Raw genomic sequence first — 18,501 nt, 5'->3', positions numbered from 1 at the left:
GACCTACGAGGGAGACCTGTTGTTGAGCATTCATCCTAATTTGTTTGCAGGGAGATTAGACAACAGTGGCTATTTAATGAGGATTCACTCAGATTTGTTTGCGGGGAGGCTAGATGATTTTGCATCAAAGCCCATGTCACCCCCCCCCCTTTCCAGCACATTTTCCTAAATGGTCTGTAGCCATCGTGTCCAAAACATTTGGAGGGCATCAGGTTGGCAAGGGCTGCCATAAAACATCTGCTTCTCATGCTTTCCAAGATCTCCAACAGATCAAAAAACATTTAGTGTTCATAGCATGCTTGTCCTCACACACAGTCTGAAGCAGCAGAGAAAGCCTTAAAACTTGATCGGACTGAGAATTTCATAGGGAGCATAAGACTTGTGTGAAACAAAGAAAGGGACTGGGTGACAGTGATTTATGAAGGAAGATTAAAATAACTTAATATGTATCGCTTGGCGAAACAGGGAAGGAGGGATGTGATATTCATGCAGAAGGACTTGAGAAGAGTAAACATCAAGGATGGGGAGGGATTGTTTGGAAAGGTGATGTAAAAGGAGTGTAATAACCAGGAGTAATGGGAGGAAATTAATCAAAGGCTGGCTGGAAACAACCCTTTCAGATCAGTGTCAGCAGCAGTCATGTTCGAGAGCCTCCTGTGTAATTAAATAGAACCACAAGTAGCTGCCTTCTACATTTAGACATTGGGCCCTCTAGCTCAAGATTGCTTACACTGACTGGCAGCAGCTCTCCAGGGTTTCGGACAGGAGGTCTCTGCTTGTCCTACCTGCAGATGCCAGGGACTGAACCTGGGAACTTCCATGTATAAAGCAGGGATGGGGAACCCATGACCTTCCAGAAGCTCCCAACAGCTCCAGCCAGCATGGCCAATGGTCAGGAATGATAGAAGTTGCAGTCCACCAACATCTAGAGAGCCACAGGTTCCCCATTCCTGGTGGAAAGCATGATTGCAGGCGCTATAGCTGTCAGGTTACACTCCCAGGATTCTGGAATAAAGAAGCAATGGCTGCTTCTGCATGTGTGGAAAAGAACAGGGCAGAGATCCTTGCAGAACTTTGCTTCACAGCATACCCGCCATTTATGGGGTTAGACTAGATGACCACCAAGGTACCTTTTAACCCTAAAGCTCTAAGAGTTGGTTTTAAATGAGACCTATGTTAATTGTACCACCCACAAACTGCTGAATAGCAAATCCTAACCATCAGGGGGACATATAAAGGCCCTCACCACAATCTTGTGAGGTTGGTTAGACTAAGCAGGGGTAGCCAGTGTAGAGCCTTGGTTCATCCCTTAGTCCAGGGCTAGCCAACATGGTGTCTTCCAGATGTTGCTCATCTCCTGCTTGCATGCTTCCCATAGGCATCTGCATGGCTACTGTGAAAGCAGGATGCTGGACCAGATGGGTTTTGGGCCTGTTCTAGCAGGGCTCTTCTTATATTCGCATAATGGGGTTGTCTTACATCTGGATTTTCAAAAGCAGAAGTGACGTCCGGGGGGGGGGGGATTTCTGGAATCCTGGATTTTCAGCAATATAGCCCACTTCTTGAAATATGGCAACCCTATCACATAGTGTTTAGCTGATTAAGGGCCTCTCCAGACATCCTTTGTATTGTGCCTTCACTGACAATTTGTGCCAATTATGATATTGGGGTGGTCATATGCAATCCCACTTTTCATACTGTTTGCACCTACAGAAGTTGTGGGGCTGTCACACTGCTTCACTTCCAATTAGAGCTTCCCAACTGTTACACACCAAAAATGTTATGCTTTTGCTGCGCTATATGCTTTTGTTGCGCTATAGACCCTCCAGAGAACAATTGTGTGGTAGAACTGGGGAAGGATTGCAGAACAAACCAATAAAGTCGAATGATGTGCAGATGGCCCAGTGTAAATCCACCATTAATGGACTATTGTTGCATCAAGAACATGCTGCATAAAAACAGCTACCAGAAAACACCAGTCTGGAGGGACCTTAAGCGTTTTTTCTCTGAAGCAAATGCACACCACATAATACTCTGCTCTGACCAGTAGGAGTCAGTCTTTACTAAAAAAATAATCTAAATACCCCCTTCACAGTGCTGCTTTAACGAACTACTGAAAAGTTGTAATTGTTTGAATTTTTATTTAGTTTTTCAAAAACCAAAAACCAAAAACCTATCCCCCACCTTCTCCCTTCATTGGGGCCAAAAAGGTTGCAAGCCCTTGCTGTGCACACGTACTTGGGAGTAAGCCCCCTTGAGCATCAGTAAGGCTTACTTCCGAGTAGCAGACATGCATACGATTGCATTATAGTCCTATGCACCATACATACTGACAGCAACCTTATAATTCTCCAAGCGGGGATCCTTGGGTCGCCAAAACGGCCCACACACAAGGCGTGGTATTGACAGAGGAATAATAGGAAGTAATACTGTTGGGCAGACGGACCTACGCACGTTTGCTATGCATAACCATTAACAGAAGTACAGTACTGTAATAATGATTATTCCCCCCGCCCCCTTGTATCAGTACATCTCCTATGAGGGAGGACGGTTTCACCTGGAGCCCATTTAACTCTCCATAAACCAACATTGCTATTATTATTGTTGTTGTTATTATTATTCGGAGAAGTAGCTAGACAACAACGCACGCCAGGGAGTCATTGCAGTCTGTGGGCCGAGCGGGCCGCGGCTCTGCCTCTCTGGCGCCTCCTCAGCCAGGCGAGGCTACGCGAGGCGGGAGCCAGCCAGGGAAACGGGGCCTCGGAAGCGGCCGTGGCGGCGGGCGATGGCCGGGGGAGAAGAGGGGCGCCCCAGGCCCCCCGAGGCCTCGCCGCCCCGCGCTCCGCCAGAAACGGCGCCCGGCGAGGCCGAGCGCGAGGCCGGCGGCGGGAGTTCCCAGCGCCTTCCTCCGCCGCGTTTGCCCCGGCTGGGCCTGGCCTTGGCGCTGGTGGCGGCCCTGCTGGCCGCGAAGTACTATCGGGACTCGGAGGTGGCCCGGCGGCAGGTACCGGCGGAGGGAGTCTCGCCGCGGGGGACGGAGAAATCTTTGCGAGGCGCCTGCGGGGAGGGATGCTGGAAGTCGGGGCTGCTTGGGGGGCAGCGAAGGGGAGAATGAGCGGGGTCGGTCTTGTGCGGCTAAGAAGTTGGAGGGCAAAAACCGGCATTTCGGGGGTGCCTTTGTTTTGCATTTGGGGAGCCTTTTTGTTTTGCAATCTGTGTCTAGTGCAGCCCCAGAGCTGCCTGTTCAGAAAGGAAGCCTCGTGACTTCCATACTTTACTAAGTGTGTACTGTATCGCATTGCAACTTCACAGTGCCGTCCTCTCCCAAGTCCCGTGTGGGATTTTTCAGCGGGATATACCAGTGAATAGGATGGTATCCTGTGGTTTGCAATCGTGCGTGTGCTTGGGAGCAAGTCCGCTTGAATCCCACGGGGCTCACTTCTGCGTAGACTTGCATACGCTTGCACTGTAAATATACCTCGCGTAGCATTTAATGAATGTAGGCAATTAACAGCCACAGGGATGGGTTCGCCGTCATCCCGCATCTCCCCTAACACTAGTCATCCAATGAAGCACAATGGTGGGAGATTCACAGGCACAAATTTATTCACCCCGTACAATCCAGATATTGAACTACAACTCCCACCAACCCAAGTCATCCGATTTGGGGGCTGGTGGGAGTTGTAGTCAAACAACATAATGTGGGAACAAAATAAACAAATTCCTTTCAGTTGCACTGGCACTTCCCACTTGGAAATACTTAAATCTAGTTCTGCATCGCACACCAATAGCACCTTAACATAATATTGGGCGCATCACAATATCTGCCCCTGTGGTACATAGTGGGATTTGTTGTCACAAGATGTGATGATGGCTACAGGCTTAGATGATGTTAACAGAGTGTGTGTGATATGTTCATGAAAGGTCTGTTGTGGCTATTAGCTATAACAGCTACCTAGAAACCTCTGTGTTTGTAGGCATTATATATCTGAACGCCAGTTGCTGTGGTGGGGGCCGTCTTGTCATGGTTATGGGCTTCCTAGAGTATCTGGTGTGTGATGCAGAACTAGATTTAAGTATTTCCAAGTGGAAAGTGCCAGGTGCTGCCTAGGAATTTGAGGAAAACGGAAGTCCTTTGGAGGTTTTTAAGCAGGGGTTGGATGGCCATCTGTCATGGATGCTTCAGTTGAGATTCCTGCATTGCAGGGGGTTGGACTAGATGACCCTTGGAGTCCCTTCCAACTCCACAATTCTATGATCTCCAGTGCCAGAGGCAACATGCCTCTGAGACTGTGCACACCATACTTCAAAGCACATTTAAAGTGCACACACGCTACAAGAATCCTGGGAACTGAAGGATGCTTGAAAATGCTGCTCTTTTGCGTAAACTAAGTTAACAGGATTCTTTTTGGGTGGGTGGGTGCTTCAGAAGTGCTTTAAATGTGTGGTGTGAATATGAGTTACTGGGGAATGACAGTGAGAGAGGGTTATGGTGCTCACGTCCTGCACAAGGGCTTCCCATAGACATCTGGGATGGTCACTGTGGGAACTGAATTCTTCTCTAGATGGGCTCTTAGTCTGGTGCTACAGAGCTCTTCCTGAGTGAGGATATCCCATAATTCTTCTTGACAGATAAGCACTGTTTTTAAGTGAACAGGGAAACATTACTGGTGGTTCTTTTCCTCATTACTTTGAATGAGGTACACCTAGCAAGCTTTTTTGTAGACTGTGATCAAGGCCGGATTAATACCCTAATTGCTGTCCTGTTTGTTTATGTGCAAGCTGAGAAGTCAAGTTTTCCCCTTGCCTGCCCATCATATTGGGCATGCCTATATTACAAATGTAAACTCTTTTTATCAGTCTCCCCCTGGCCGCTCCCCACAAACTCTTAGGGAGTTCTGAGAGGGTGCTTGGGATCTTTATCAAATGATAAATCCCAGGATTATTTGCAGGAGACCGTGATGCTGTTATAAATAAGCAAATGTATTTTCCATATAGATGAATCCAGAGAGTGTGGCCACTCGCTCTGTCAGTAGGGAGAATAGCCGCCAGAGCAAGAAATGTACTTACAGAGGAGAATAGAGATTTTCAGCTTCTGCAAGAGCTGCTGTATTCTTTGATGTATGGCAGCGCAGTCTGGGAGAAGAGAGAGGGTGTTTCTCTCAGCTCCAGGCTTCCTTTCCCATGCTTTTCTTTTGTTTCCTTCCTATGAGCAGAAGCAATGTGGTATCAAGGCCAGCTCTAGGTTTTGGACGGTCCCTTTGGCAAGATCCTCAGTTGGTTAGAGTGTGGTGCTGATAATACCAAGGTTGCAAGTTCAGTCCCTGTATAGAGAGCTGCATATTCCTTCATTGCAGGGGGTTGGACTAGATGATCCTCAGGGTCCCTTCCAACTCTACAGTTCTATGATTCTATGACCCTTTTCCTCAGAGAGTGGGCCCATCTCCTCCTTGCCACTATCATAAGGACATAACATACATAAGTGTCAGGAGTTCAGCCTACACTTGAGTAGGACCCTGGCAGAGACACATGCCCGACTGGCATGTTCTCTCCCTCCTGGTCGATTGTTCAGGAGCTTCAAAAGCTTTCTTCTGCCCAAACATCACAGCGACCGATGCCAACAGACACTGATACACTTAGGGATCCACAGAGTTTGCGCAACTTGCGTAACAGACCTCAGCAACTCAGCATTTTGGCTAATTACTTTATTTACATATAAACACACGTGGAGGACTGCAACATGGCTCCCTCTCTCTCTAGCATCAGACATCAAAGAGGGGAAAACAAAGGACAACAGTCCCACTTCATGGAACACAGTAACACAAACATCCTGTTTCCGTCACTTCCCACTCTGTGGAGTCAAAACATACACTGTCATGTGAAAGACAACAATCCTATGACTGCAATCATGGAGCAGGAATTCTAACAATAAGAAGAGCCCTGCTGGATCAGGTCAAAGCCCATTCTAGACCTATATCATGTTCTCACAGTGGCCAACCAGATGCCTGTGGGACCTGGACACAAGAACACTCTACCCTCCAGCTTTTCCCAGCCATTGGTATTCAGAAGTGCCTACAACTGTGTAGGCAGAGTATAGTCATCATGGCTAGGAGCCTTTGATAGTCTTCTCCATGAATTTGTCTAATCTTTTAAAGCCACCCACATTGGTGGTCATCATTGCTCCTTGTGGGAGCATATTGCATCCTTTAACTATGGGCTGCTTGAAGAAGTCTTCCTTTTGTCTGTCCTGAATCTTCCAACATTGGATGTCCATTAGATCTAGTGTTAGAAGAGAGGGGGGAACCCCTTCTTTCTATCCACTTTCTTCATGTGATGCATAATTTTATATACCTAGTTTTTGGAGGAGGAAAACAAGAAAAAAATATATTCTGAATCTCAGAAGCCAGAACAGCAAGAGGGGTCGCTGCGCAGGGAAAGCAGCAATCCCTCTTCTGTTCTGGCTTCTGGGATAGCTGCGCAGCCTGCATTCGCTCCATAAGACGCACACACATTTCCCCTTACTTTTTAGGAGGGAAAAAGTGAGTCTTATAGAGCAAAAAATACGGTACTTCTACACATCATCGCTGACCACGAAGTGCACCTGATAATAGCCTTGACCCACTGCCAGAGATGTCCTCGCCCCTGGTACCTAGTGGCGTCTGGGCCCTCTGCTAGGCTTTCAGCTCCAGCTTGGGCTTCCAGCTTCTTCTGAATCCAGGCTTTGTGTCCCTTGCCAGCTTGTCTTTGCTTTTTGTCTGCTTGGTGCAGCCCTGGATCTGCCCTACAAGACACTTGAGTGCTTTCCTGACGGTAATTGACAAGAGCAGCACCTTCCAGGCAGCATTAGCATCCTTTTAGGCTGGCAAGCGGCAGATGGAAAATAAACGGGTTTGGGAGCTGTGGGAACACTAATGGTGTCACAGGCAGCACAGAATCACTGCGGAGAGAAGGAGACTCGTTGCACTTGGAGGAGAAGACTCCTTGCCTGCAGGGAAGAGAGCAGAGTAGCCAACGGAAATGCAACTTGTATGAATCCGCCCAAGGCTGTGCCTCATCAGCCTAGAAATGGGCTTGCTGGTGTTGGCAGTCCCTCCCATTTGCTATGTATAAGGGATTGGCCTGAGTCTCTAATATCCTTAAAACAGACTAAATGAAGCAAAATTTTACGCCACTGCAATAGGAGTGAGCTTAGCTTGAAAGAATGCAATGAGAACTTCACCCTGATCTGGCTTATGGAAACTGGAGCAAGAAAGAGTTTTGGATTTGATATCCCGCTTTATCACTACCCTAAGGAGTCTCAAAGCGGCTAACAATCTCCTTTTCCCTTCCTCCCCCACAACAAACACTCTGTGAGGTGAGTGGGGCTGAGAGACTTCAGAGAAGTGTGACTGGCCCAAGGTCACCCAGCAGCTGCATGTGGAGGAGCGGGGAAGCGAACCCGGTTCACCAGATTATGAGTCCACTGCTCTTAACCACTACACCACACTGGCTGTGACTATTATTTAATACTTTACAGCCTCCCTGTGTGTTAGGAGCGCATGACATGACCTCTCCCATTTCTGTCAATGTGGATTGTGCAGTAGAAATTTCTGAATGAATTCTGCCCAGCTGAATGTTAAATGTAAGGGATTTTGTCCTGCTCAACGCTAAGAAGCTGGGGTGGGCTGTTGTAGGGGTACACCGGGCTTTTGGTGAGTTGGGAAGGGATGTTTCCCAGTGCTTAAAACTCTCCACTTTTTCTGAGCCAGGGAATGCAAATCATCTTCACTTTGCCCAAGTCAGTGTATAGCTTGGATTTCTTGAGTTCAAGAATTAAGAAATGTTTTGGTATGGAAAATACTTCGTCATTGAGGAAGCTCAGTGGTAGAGCCCATGGATTGCATCTGATGCTAGTGCTACACAGAGTAAACCCATTAAAATAAATAGACATGACTAACATGGGTCCATTGTTTTCAATAGGTCTACTCTGAGGAGAACTTCTTTTGCATACAGTGCAAAAGAACCCAGATTTATCTCCAGGAAGGGCCCCAGTCAGAAACCCTGCAGAGCAAGATGGACCAATGGGTCTGGCTAATCACAAACCTTCCTGTGCAGGAGGTTTTCCAGGATTTTATGAGAAAGGAGCATAGCTCAGTGATAGAGCACCTGCTTAGCACGCAGAATCCCATCATCTCTGAATAGACTCCTCTGTGAAACTGGAGAGCTGCTACAACTCAGCATGGACTATACTGAGTTAATTGTCTGACTTGCAATGGTAGCTCACCATGTTCCTCTAGTCACAGCCAGTTCATTTATATATTAGGTTTCCTACACATGCATTGTGCTCGAAGCAGTTCACTGAAAATAAAGTGGCAGCAGTCTAAATACAATTAACAGCACCTTCTTATTGGTGATGCCTTTCTTGCCTTAGCATATCTTAATTTGCTGTTCAAAGAGTGAAGAAGCTAGGAGGGCTGCCCTTAGAGGTTTTGCTGCAGCAGAAACTCCAAAGAGCGGCTTCCAGGTACGCACTCTCATTGACATGGGGCACAAGGGCCAGTGAATTGAGGGACTGTGACCCAGGTGCGAAATCAACCCACCTCCTTTAACGGCACCACCTCGCCTTGCATCATTGCAGGGCTCCCTCTAGAATGAGGGGGGGGGGGGCGAATGCAACCTTCCAGGCCTCACCACCTGACCTTTAAGACTCTCCCCAGCCCTGCTTTGCACCCCTTTGGAGTGTTTTTGCCTTTGCAGGAATGTGTCCTTGGATTGCAATACAGTGGTACCTTGGTTTACAACCATAATCCATTCCGGAGGTCAGGTTGTAAACCAGAACAGGTTGTAACCCAAGGTGTGCTTTCGCCAATGGGGCCTCCCCCCAAAAATTGGTCGTAATCCCAAAAAAAGGGGGGGTTGTAATCCAAAAAAAGGGACACGCACTTCCGGGCTTGACATGGTTGTAATCCAAAACGGTTGTAATCCAAAGCGCTTGCAAACCAAGGTACCATTATAATGCCTATTGCTTTCCTGGACGCAGGCTAGAGATTGGTGAGCGTGTGTGTAAAAACCAACCTACGGTACAAAGGTAAAATTTGCAGTCAGTGCTCCACCCGTTTTTGCAGTTGGCCTACCCACTGGAAGGCTGCCCAGAAGGGAATGCAACCCTTGAACTGGGAAAGGTTCCCCCTACCCCTGCTCTGGAATTTAAGGCTCTCTGGGTGCTCCTCTTCCTCTGAGAACCTAGCTGGCAGAACTGAAACATGTAAGACTGGGATACCTGGGTTGCTGGCTTCACTGTTACTTCAGTTCACATGCATCTTCACATGCTTCAGCTGCTCCCAACTCCCTCAGTTCTGTGACTTTAGACAGTCATGTTTTATTGCCATATAGGAATTGCCACTCTGCTGTCAGCGCCACTTGGAAACCCAAGTAGCCTGAAGTGGTCTCAATATCCACCCAAACTACTGCACTTTCCGCATTCACAGTGTGTCCATATCCTTAATTTGGATTTGGAGCTGCTCCCTGGTGCGTTTCGGAAGGTGAAATGCACGGGGTTGGTTATATAAGTCCATGCTATCAGAGGAGTGCAGATCAAGCTCCACGGTTCACTGGCCCGCGCTGAGCCAAACAAAAATATCTGCAGGTCTGCCAGCTACCTGTGGACAATTCCCCGGCAGTTCGGGTGAGTCTGATGTGATTTCCATGGCAGGGATGCTCCTTGACTAACAAACGGGGTGTGGATTATTTAGGTAGGTTTTCCTTAAGGAAAAAGAAAGAAAAGACTTTCATATTTTTCTTCTTGCAAAATCAAATGCAATTCATGTGTGCCAGTTTGGGACCCAACCATGCAGGGAGACGAATCCATACTCTAAAGAGAGTCTAATTAAGCAGTGAAGAATGTAAGGAAGTCTCTGTTGGATTCAACCAGGGCCCTATCTAGACCTTTTCTCCAGAGAGAGAGAAGGGAAGCAGAACCACTCCACCAAGTCTCAGCTCTTGCCTGTCCCTGAATTGTTTCCAGTTAATCCAGGAGTAGCCAGTGTGGCACCCTCAAGATGTTTCTGGATTCCAGCTCCCATCATCCATGACTTTTAGCAGTGCTGGCTGGGGCTGATGGGAACTAGAGTCCAACATCTGTTCTGTTCAGAATTGGGGGGCACCCTCCTCCAACCTTTAAAGTTAAAAGCAAACTTGTGAGATCTGATCACTGATCTCTTGCATCTCCTCTGTTTGGAACCTCAGCCCACTTAATATATCCAATGAAGCATTCTCCTGCCTCTCAAAATACATGTCAGAGATATCGGGTAGTTTCACAGGTGCCAGAGCAGATTTGTGGTTCTCTAAGCTCAGGTTATGAGGGACGCGGGTGGCGCTGTGGGCTAAAGCCTCAGCGCCTAGGGCTTGCCGATCGAAAGGTCGGCGGTTCGAATCCCCGCGGCGGGGTGCGCTCCCGCTGCTCGGTCCCAGCGCCTGCCCACCTAGCAGTTCGAAAGCACCCCCGGGGGCAAGTAGATAAATAGGTACCGCTTACCAGCGGGAAGGTAAACGGCGTTCCGTGTGCGGCTCTGGCTCGCCAGAGCAGCGTTGTCACGCTGGCCACGTGACCCGGAAGTGTCTTCGGACAGCGCTGGCCCCCGGCCAATAGATGTGAGATGGGCGCACAAACCCCAGAGTCTGTCAAGACTGGCCCGTTCGGGCAGGGGTACCTTTACCTTTACCTTTAAGCTCAGGTTATAAGTTAAATTGAAATATTTTTATTTATATTGAATTAATTTAATTTGAATAGCTTCTGAATTATGTATGCTAAACTATTAATTTTATTGTATAGTTTATATTCATTGTTTCAAATTATATGCCTCCCACCCCCTGGTGTAGAAGTTCTTATTTTAATTCTGCACAGAGCCATGTAAATAAATGTATTGTTATTTCAGGCTGTATGCCTAACTCCATTTACCTGGCAGTAAGATCCATTGAATTCAGCAGGACCTGCTTATGAGTAGACATGGTTAGGCTTGCATTGTAACTTGTGCATATCAACACCTCTCTTATTTCCCAAACAGGAGACAGCTCTGAAATCTTTGGGAAACGAAGGTCTTTTCCTGTTTGCATCCCTGGATACGAACAATGACCTGTACATCAGTCCTGAGGAGTTCAAACCAATTGCAGAGAAGCTAACTGGTAGGCATCTAATTTTTTGAGTAGACAAATACATGTTCATCTTGCTTTTTTTTAAAAAAAAAAACCATGGCCCTTGAGCACAGATTGTCTAGTTCTTGCACTGGGTTTGTCACTCATTCATTGTCTGCTTGATATCCAGAGGAGAGGACAACAACATTCCAGCCATTTTTTTTCAGCTGGAAAAGTGATAATCCAGACCAGGCTTTTCTAACCTGGTCCCCTCTGGCTATTTTGGACTACAGTGCCCATCAGCCCTAGCTGGCACAGTCGTGTCAGCTGGGGCTGATGGGAGTTTTGGTTCAAAATAGCCAGATGGCAATAGGTAAGCAAAAAGCGTTTGAAACCATCTCATTCTCTTGTTACCACTGGTTCCTTATGCAGGCGTGGAACTGCTGTTATAGGTCTCCCAGTGCTGGTGAAATTGGGTTCGAAATCAAAGCACCTCAGGGGAAGAGGGTGAAGCTTCCAGAGATAGGGCACATCCAGTGGTGGTTCCAACAGCAAAAGAGCAGCAAACATCTAGTGAAAATGAACAGTTAGTAAGAGTTTGTTGTTGTTGTTTAGTCATGTCCAACTCTTCGTGACCCCATGGACCAGAGCACGCCAAGCACTTCTGTCTTCCACTGCCTCCCGCAGTTTGGTCAAACTCATGCTGGTAGCTTCGAGAACACTGTCCAACCATCTCATCCTCCGTCGTCTCCTTCTCCTTGTGCCCTCCATCTTTCCCAACATCAGGGGCTTTTCCAGGGAGTCTTCTCATCTCATGAGGTGGCCAAAGTATTGAAACCTCAGCTTCACGATCTGTCCTTCCAGTGAGCACTCAGGGCCGATTTCCTTTTCTCTTAGTAAGAATTATGCATGGGTAAAATTCTATTTTATTTTTACTTTTAAGAAACATTCTTAACCTGTGCTATGACTACGTGGTCCCCAAGGCAGCTTGCAACTCGTCACGTACAGCGATGGTGTCATAAAAAGGCAAAACAATTATCATATAAGATAGATGAAAAATCCCAAGCACAGGATCATAAAACCCTGCGCAGGGGGGACAGCATAAAACAGAATTGCTCATTAATCTCTCATCATTAAAAGCCCAGGCAAAAAGGAGCAGATCTTTGCCAGGGACCTAAATGCCACTAAAGTGCATGCATTTTAAAGGTCAGCCTTAAATATGTGCCTTTCACGGTATATATATGTCAGGATCCCATCTGACCCATGACCTTTCCCCCGGAAGAGGCTTGTGACTCTGCAGAGAACCCCACTGCAGCTGAGGACCTGGAGGAACTTGCAATAGTCCCAAGGCAGATTGAATGGTCCCATCTTGCTTGGGCTACCCCAGTCCCCTCTTCTTGCCACATCCCAAGCCCCTCCTTGGTCCCCGATTTTCCCCTTTGATTTTGAGCTAAAGTGTCATGGCAGGGGGATCATGGATGTCATGCAGGTAAGTCTTCCCGTCTTGAGTCTCATTCAACACCATTTCCTCTGCTGTTCCTTCTATGTTGGTCACATAAGGGAGCCATCCAAATTGGTGACTCTTTCTTAAACAGGATGATGTCACGGTGCTAAGTAGCCTATCCGATATGCCGTCTGATGAAACCACTGAAAACAATAGATTAATAAGTCAACATCTGGGCAGAAAGGAATGGCAAAAGTCACTAAGAAGGGGAAGTTGTTTTGTTTTTCTTTTTGGGAACCAATGGAACTATTTTTTTAAAAAACCAGTAACTTTAGCTAAGCTCTGCTTTCATTGTGTGTGAGTACCATAGCTATTTGCATGGCTTAGGCGGCAATCCTATGTACGCTGAGCTTGGAGGAAGCCTCGCTGAGCTGGAAATGCATAGGCTTGCACTGTTAAGCAGCATAATCTAAAGGGACGCCCAATGTCCAGGAAGCATTGATGACTACCTGAAAGCATCTGCTGATAGCAACGCAGCAACCATTCCATGTTTCTTCTGGAGCTACTCAGGGACCTCCTAGCAACCCGTGCAGCTCCATTAAGCACCAAGAGCAGCCAGGTGACCCAAATGAGTTTCAGGTCTTTGCAGAGACTGTTTTGAAAAGTGTGCCATCTTGAAGTCCCCCTTGGGTGTGCAAATGACCTGCCTCTTGGTGTTTTCTTGGGAAAACAAAGATCATAAGCATATAAAAACTGGAGATCTCTTGGCGGGTGGGTGGGTGGGGTGGGTGTTCGCTGCCCCCAGCACACAACTGCTCTTGCCTTAATTCTCTTTGCTCAAGCCCTAGACTGATTTACACAACGAAAGGCTGCTAAGCTTTCTGTGTTTTTCGAAAGGCTTATGCACCAGATGCCTCTTTCACAAAGGGCAATTTTTCTAAATCTGCGGTTCCTATTGTCGGACTTGCAGAACTGCACGCGTTGGCTTTGTCTGGGGCTTAAAGGGGATTCAGAGCAGCTGAATGCAAGAGATACTGCTCTGCAGTAATGTGACCAGAGAGCCGGCGGGTGGCGAGACGCAAGCAATCTCGGGGATCTTTTTGCATACAGAAATTGCGGCGCTTCCACCTGCTGGTTACTTGTGGGCTTGATGGGGCTCGCTTGGGCAGCCCTCCCGATTGCTCTCACAGCCAGCGCAGAGGGGAGTGGGACTCAGGCAGCCCTTGTTTCCTGCCCATCTGCAGAGCAGATAAAGGGGATTGTGACACCGGTGTGGGTTCTGCAGTCCTCACAGCTGGCTGCCTATTGTCCCTGCAAGAGCACGAACATTTCTGCCCCTGCGCTGTCGTGTCAGACAAAGAGCAGAAACAGGGGCTCTGTGGGCATGACCCAACACAGCAGCGACCAGTTTAGTCATCCTGGGAGATCAGGCTCTTCCCAGCCAAACTCCTCAGGAGCTGGCAGCACATTGTTTGCCCCCTCCCCAGGCTGAAAAACTTAGCCGCTAGGGACAAAGTGGTTCCTCCTGCTTGCAGCCAGGGGTAGGAAAAGTGGCTGCCTGGAATTAGAGTACAGACTGTATGCTTGCCCACAGATCTCTCCTTGCCAGTCACAGCCTTGATATGCCCGCTTGGGGAATGTAGCAGAACGGCAGCGGTTCACAGAAACGGTGTGTGCTTTTGCACACTCAAGCTGAGAACATGCACAAGAAATGAAAGAGCCTTGTTCAAAGCAGAATGCAAAGGAGTTGCTGGCGGTCTGTTGGTGCCCCCTGCTGCACGGAGATAGAACTGCTCAGCTGGATGCTTCGTTTTGCTCTTCATCCTTCCCAGCCTTAGGGCCAACGATACACCTTAGTAGTAGGAATGTGGGCCGAGCGTGTTTGCGTTTAGTTGTGCTTGTGGTGAAGTGAAAGCGTGATGCCTTTATGAAGACGTGTGGGTTGCATCGTCTTGCAAACTAGGCATGCAGGCGAGCATTGGTGCAATCACCACGAACCCACACCAGTTCAGCCTATGTCTTCAACATGTCTCTGTCATCATGTAACACAGAAAAACCCATCCTCAAACAGTCTTTCAATGGCCAGTCGTTCTAGGGTGCAGCAGGGGCAGGGGGAGACTAAGGCTGCTTATATTGTTCTGCCTAGCCTAGCTGCCATCCAGTCCCTTCCCTCTTGGACCCCAGACAGCTGCTACCACCATCTGGGTGAGAGGCAAAGAAAGCAAGGCCCTTCCGTTGACCTGTCTTGACAACTATTCACCCTGGTTTCTGCCAGTTGATTCTCCTTCATAGGAACATAAGAAGTGTCCTGCTGGGTGGGGCCAATGGCCTATCTAGTCCAGCATCCTGTTCTCACAGTGGCCAACCAGGTGCCTCCATGGGAAGCCCTCCAGCAGGACCTGAATGTATCTGCAACTCTCCCCCTTGTGAGCCTCAATAGAAGGCATACAGAGGAGGTCGTTTGTAGCCGTTGTGGCTAGTAGCCATTAGCATTACCCTCTGAATTTGACTGATTCTCTTTTGAAGTCATCTAAGCAGGTGGCCCCCCATCAGGGCATCTCAGGGAAGAAAATTCCACAGTTTAAGGAAGCGCTGTGTTTGTCTGTCCTGAACCTTCCGGCATCTGGCTTCATTGGATAGTCCTGAGAGCTAGAATTATGAGAGAGGAACCTTCCTGCCTTTTACAGTGGTACCTCAGGTTACAGACACTTCAGGTTACAGACTCTGCTAGCCCAGAAATAGTACCTCTCGGGTTAAGAACTTGGCTTCAGTATGAGAACAGAAATCACGCGGGGGCGGCGCAGCAGCAGCTGCGGGAGGCCCCATTAGCTAAAGTGGTACCTCAGGTTAAGAACAGTTTCAGGTTAAGAATGGACCTCCGGAACAAATTAAGTTCTTAACCCGAGGTACCACTGTATTTTATTTTTACTTTCCTTTCTTTCCTCCCTAAAGTGTCTTTTATTTACCTTTTAGCAGGGCCTGTGTGGTTTCCAGTTGTACAATGCCTCGCATTTTTTGTGATGCATCCATGAATTCAGCTTCTCAGGCAGAGCTTCTCAGTGTTTGCTATCTGACTCCATTGGGGATAGCACAGAAAAGGCAGTGCAGGGGAAATTACAGCTTTCTGCAGGACCAAGAGTATATCTGAATGCGTAGAGCTGGGATAAGAGACAGAGGAAGTAAAATTATATTTTTATTGAGCCCATTTCTTTCCGGAATGCTTCATTCCAATTTGCATGGTCATAAAGGGTGCTGTAATAATAATAATTATTATAATAAATTCTTCTTATTGCTATTATTATAGAGTTGTAGAAAAACCAAGCTGGTTCATATCAGAGTGAAATGAAAACAGTGCAGGAGGCATACAGACTGGTAGGGGATGTGCAGACTTAAATGCGCTGAAAGTTTCACTATATATGGAAGACGCTTGGTTTAATTTATTTCATAAAATTTATATACCGTTTGATTAGAAAAATAAAAAACCTCAAAGTTTACAGAAAGAATAAAGGAATAAAATTGCTGGTAAAAACAGTTACTGTACAACAGTTGCTGAAAACGCTTAGGAATTTGAGACTTGTAATAAACTAAGAAACTCACCAGCATTCTAGATACCTGAATAGGCTCCTCTAAACATAAATGTCTTTAGCAGGGGCCTGAAAGAGTAAAGTGAAGATGACCAGCCTGATATCATTAGTCAGGGAGTTCCAAAGTGTAGGTTCTGCCACAATGAAATATCGATTTCTTACAAATGAGAAAAGAGTATTATATAGCCTCCGCAGCAGTGCCAGTTCTGAAAATTGAAATAGCCAAATGGGCATAAAAGGGATAAGGAGATCTCACAGGTAAGCCAGTGCCAGGTTTAAAGTAATACTGGGTTATTAAAAGTTGAGCAAAATTTTTGTATAGCTTTTTCTTATTCGCGTATCTATTTAATTAATATAGTAATTGTATTTTCATAGCAGTGGCATGCATACAAATGAATGGATTTATTTATTTTTTATGCTGTAGTTTTATAAGCAATCATTAATATTAAGAATACTTAATGATTTTAAGTCACAAGCTGCAGTATAATAATCCACATGAAAAATGTTATATGCATTGGGGCGAAATAGTATTTTCTTTCAGTAATTTAAATAGTGGAACTTGCAGTTTTCAATGCAATAGGAGCTATAATAGATTCACTGTGGCAGGGTGTTTTTTTCTTAATGTAATTTGGATGGTTACTTCTTCAATTGGATTTGTAGGCCACCGATAACATTATGTTAATAATAACCCTATGGATGGATCTAGACACATCGAAGAAGCATTTCATTTAAACATGTTGTAAACTTTGTATGAGAAATCGGGTTAGCAAAAACAGAACTCCACAACGCCATCTGGTGCCACAGCGTTATAATGCACCTACAACACATATAAAGCGCTTTTTCTTTGCCAATGTAGCTGAGTCCTATGTTAATGAAATGCTTACATAAACCTTGTAACCCTTGATCTGTTTTCAGGCATTGCTCCAGTAACTGGGATTGAGGAAGAAGAGATATTGGATCCCAATGGGGAGACTCTTTCTATCATTGCAAAATTCCAGCCCTTGCTTATGGACACAATGACAAAGAGCAAAGACGGTTTCCTTGGAGTGAGTATCACATTTAATTAGTGCTGCAAGTTTTAATCAGTAGATCAGTCAACTAGAAGCAGGATTGATATGAAGGCTGGTCCAGTTTTAACCATCAGGTCAATGAATTAAATGTGTGCTTGTTTTTCTTTTGGTCCAATTATGGTATATTGCTGTAACTGGGAATGCAAAATAAAGTGCTAGGCAGTCTTTCCTTCTAGTAATAGCTTTGTTCAGGCATTGCACCAAACCGTGGTTAAGAAAGCTTAAGTATGGCGCAATAGTGTAATAACTGAATGTCTTGTGATCCGTCAGCCTCCTAAAGTGGAAGAGGCTTCACAGGGCTGCTTCCTAACGTGTCTCTCTGGCTCTGCAGATTTCTCACATTGCCCTTTCTGGGCTTCGCAACTGGACGACTCCGGCTTCCCCTCTGAGCTTGATGTTCGCCCAGCAATTCAAGGCCTTCCTTCCGCCAAAGAATAAACTGGAACTTGCTGATCCTTGGTGGGTGATTCCCAGTGAGCTGAACATCTTTACTGGGTACCTTCCCAACAACCGTTTCTACCCTCCGGCCCCCAAGGGGAAAGAGGTAGGCGAAGTGTTCATCATGGTCACCAATTGGAAGGCTAGGGAGTAGTAACAATGGATCGTGTTTTGAGTGTTCAGAGTGCTTCATAGACGGCCTCCTTGCAATCCCATCTAAATCTTTATTGCTTGGCCAAAAGCCGTCTGCAGCTATAAGATAGCATGGTAAAAAGTGGGACGCAGCTCAGCTATGGTGAAGACACAAACGAGTAAGAGAGCCCATTACTATATTCAAAGTAGATATTCTTTGTACAGGTACAGGTAACTTTCAACTTTCACACATTGAACTTGTGCACATTCAGTTTTAGGTGCTTGGCAAAAAAGAAAGAAAGAAGTGGGGTGGAAAGGGGACAGGCGGCTGACTTTGGCAATCCCACCTGCCATTGAATCCAATGTGCTTTGATTATATGCGATTTTGGCTTTACGCGCTGTCTCCAGAATGTAACCCCAGCGTAAGTTAAGTGTCACCTGTGCACTGATCTACTTAACAGAACTGCTGTATCCCTAGTTTGATGCTTGAGGACGTGGATTCTGATAACAGCCTCTACTTCTTGGGGGCTCATATTAGTGCTTGCTGGCATTTGGATAACAGCGCCGTGCGGACACTATGAAAAATGTGAGCAGCACTGATTCCGCATTAGACTCACTTTTGGGAGCACCCCAGATGCGCAGGGTGGTTCACTCAATTCTAGCACGTGGCTTGAGAGGAATTGGTGAAGGGATCTTCCTTGCATGTGATATTTTGAGTTCAGTG

The 18,501-nt window shown here is 46.6% G+C and overlaps 1 protein-coding gene across 1 annotated transcript in view; it reads left to right on the top strand.

Annotated features, from left to right (window-relative positions):
• Positions 1-2,609: 2,609 nt before the first annotated feature.
• Positions 2,610-18,501, top strand: part of SELENON (selenoprotein N) — a 29,175-nt gene continuing 13,283 nt past the window's right edge. Inside the window, exons 1-4 of the mRNA XM_082231682.1 lie at positions 2,610-3,004; positions 11,043-11,160; positions 17,053-17,183; positions 17,539-17,751. Coding sequence (XP_082087808.1) covers positions 2,786-3,004; positions 11,043-11,160; positions 17,053-17,183; positions 17,539-17,751 — 681 coding nt within the window. The 5' untranslated portion in view covers positions 2,610-2,785. The remainder of the gene's footprint in view (positions 3,005-11,042; positions 11,161-17,052; positions 17,184-17,538; positions 17,752-18,501) is intronic.

This window comes from Podarcis vaucheri, assembly GCF_965113315.1.
Source record: "Podarcis vaucheri genome assembly, chromosome: 7".
Lineage (NCBI taxonomy): Eukaryota > Metazoa > Chordata > Lepidosauria > Squamata > Lacertidae > Podarcis > Podarcis vaucheri.
Note: the sequence above shows the minus strand (reverse complement) of the source record. Positions and strands in the feature narration are given on the sequence as shown.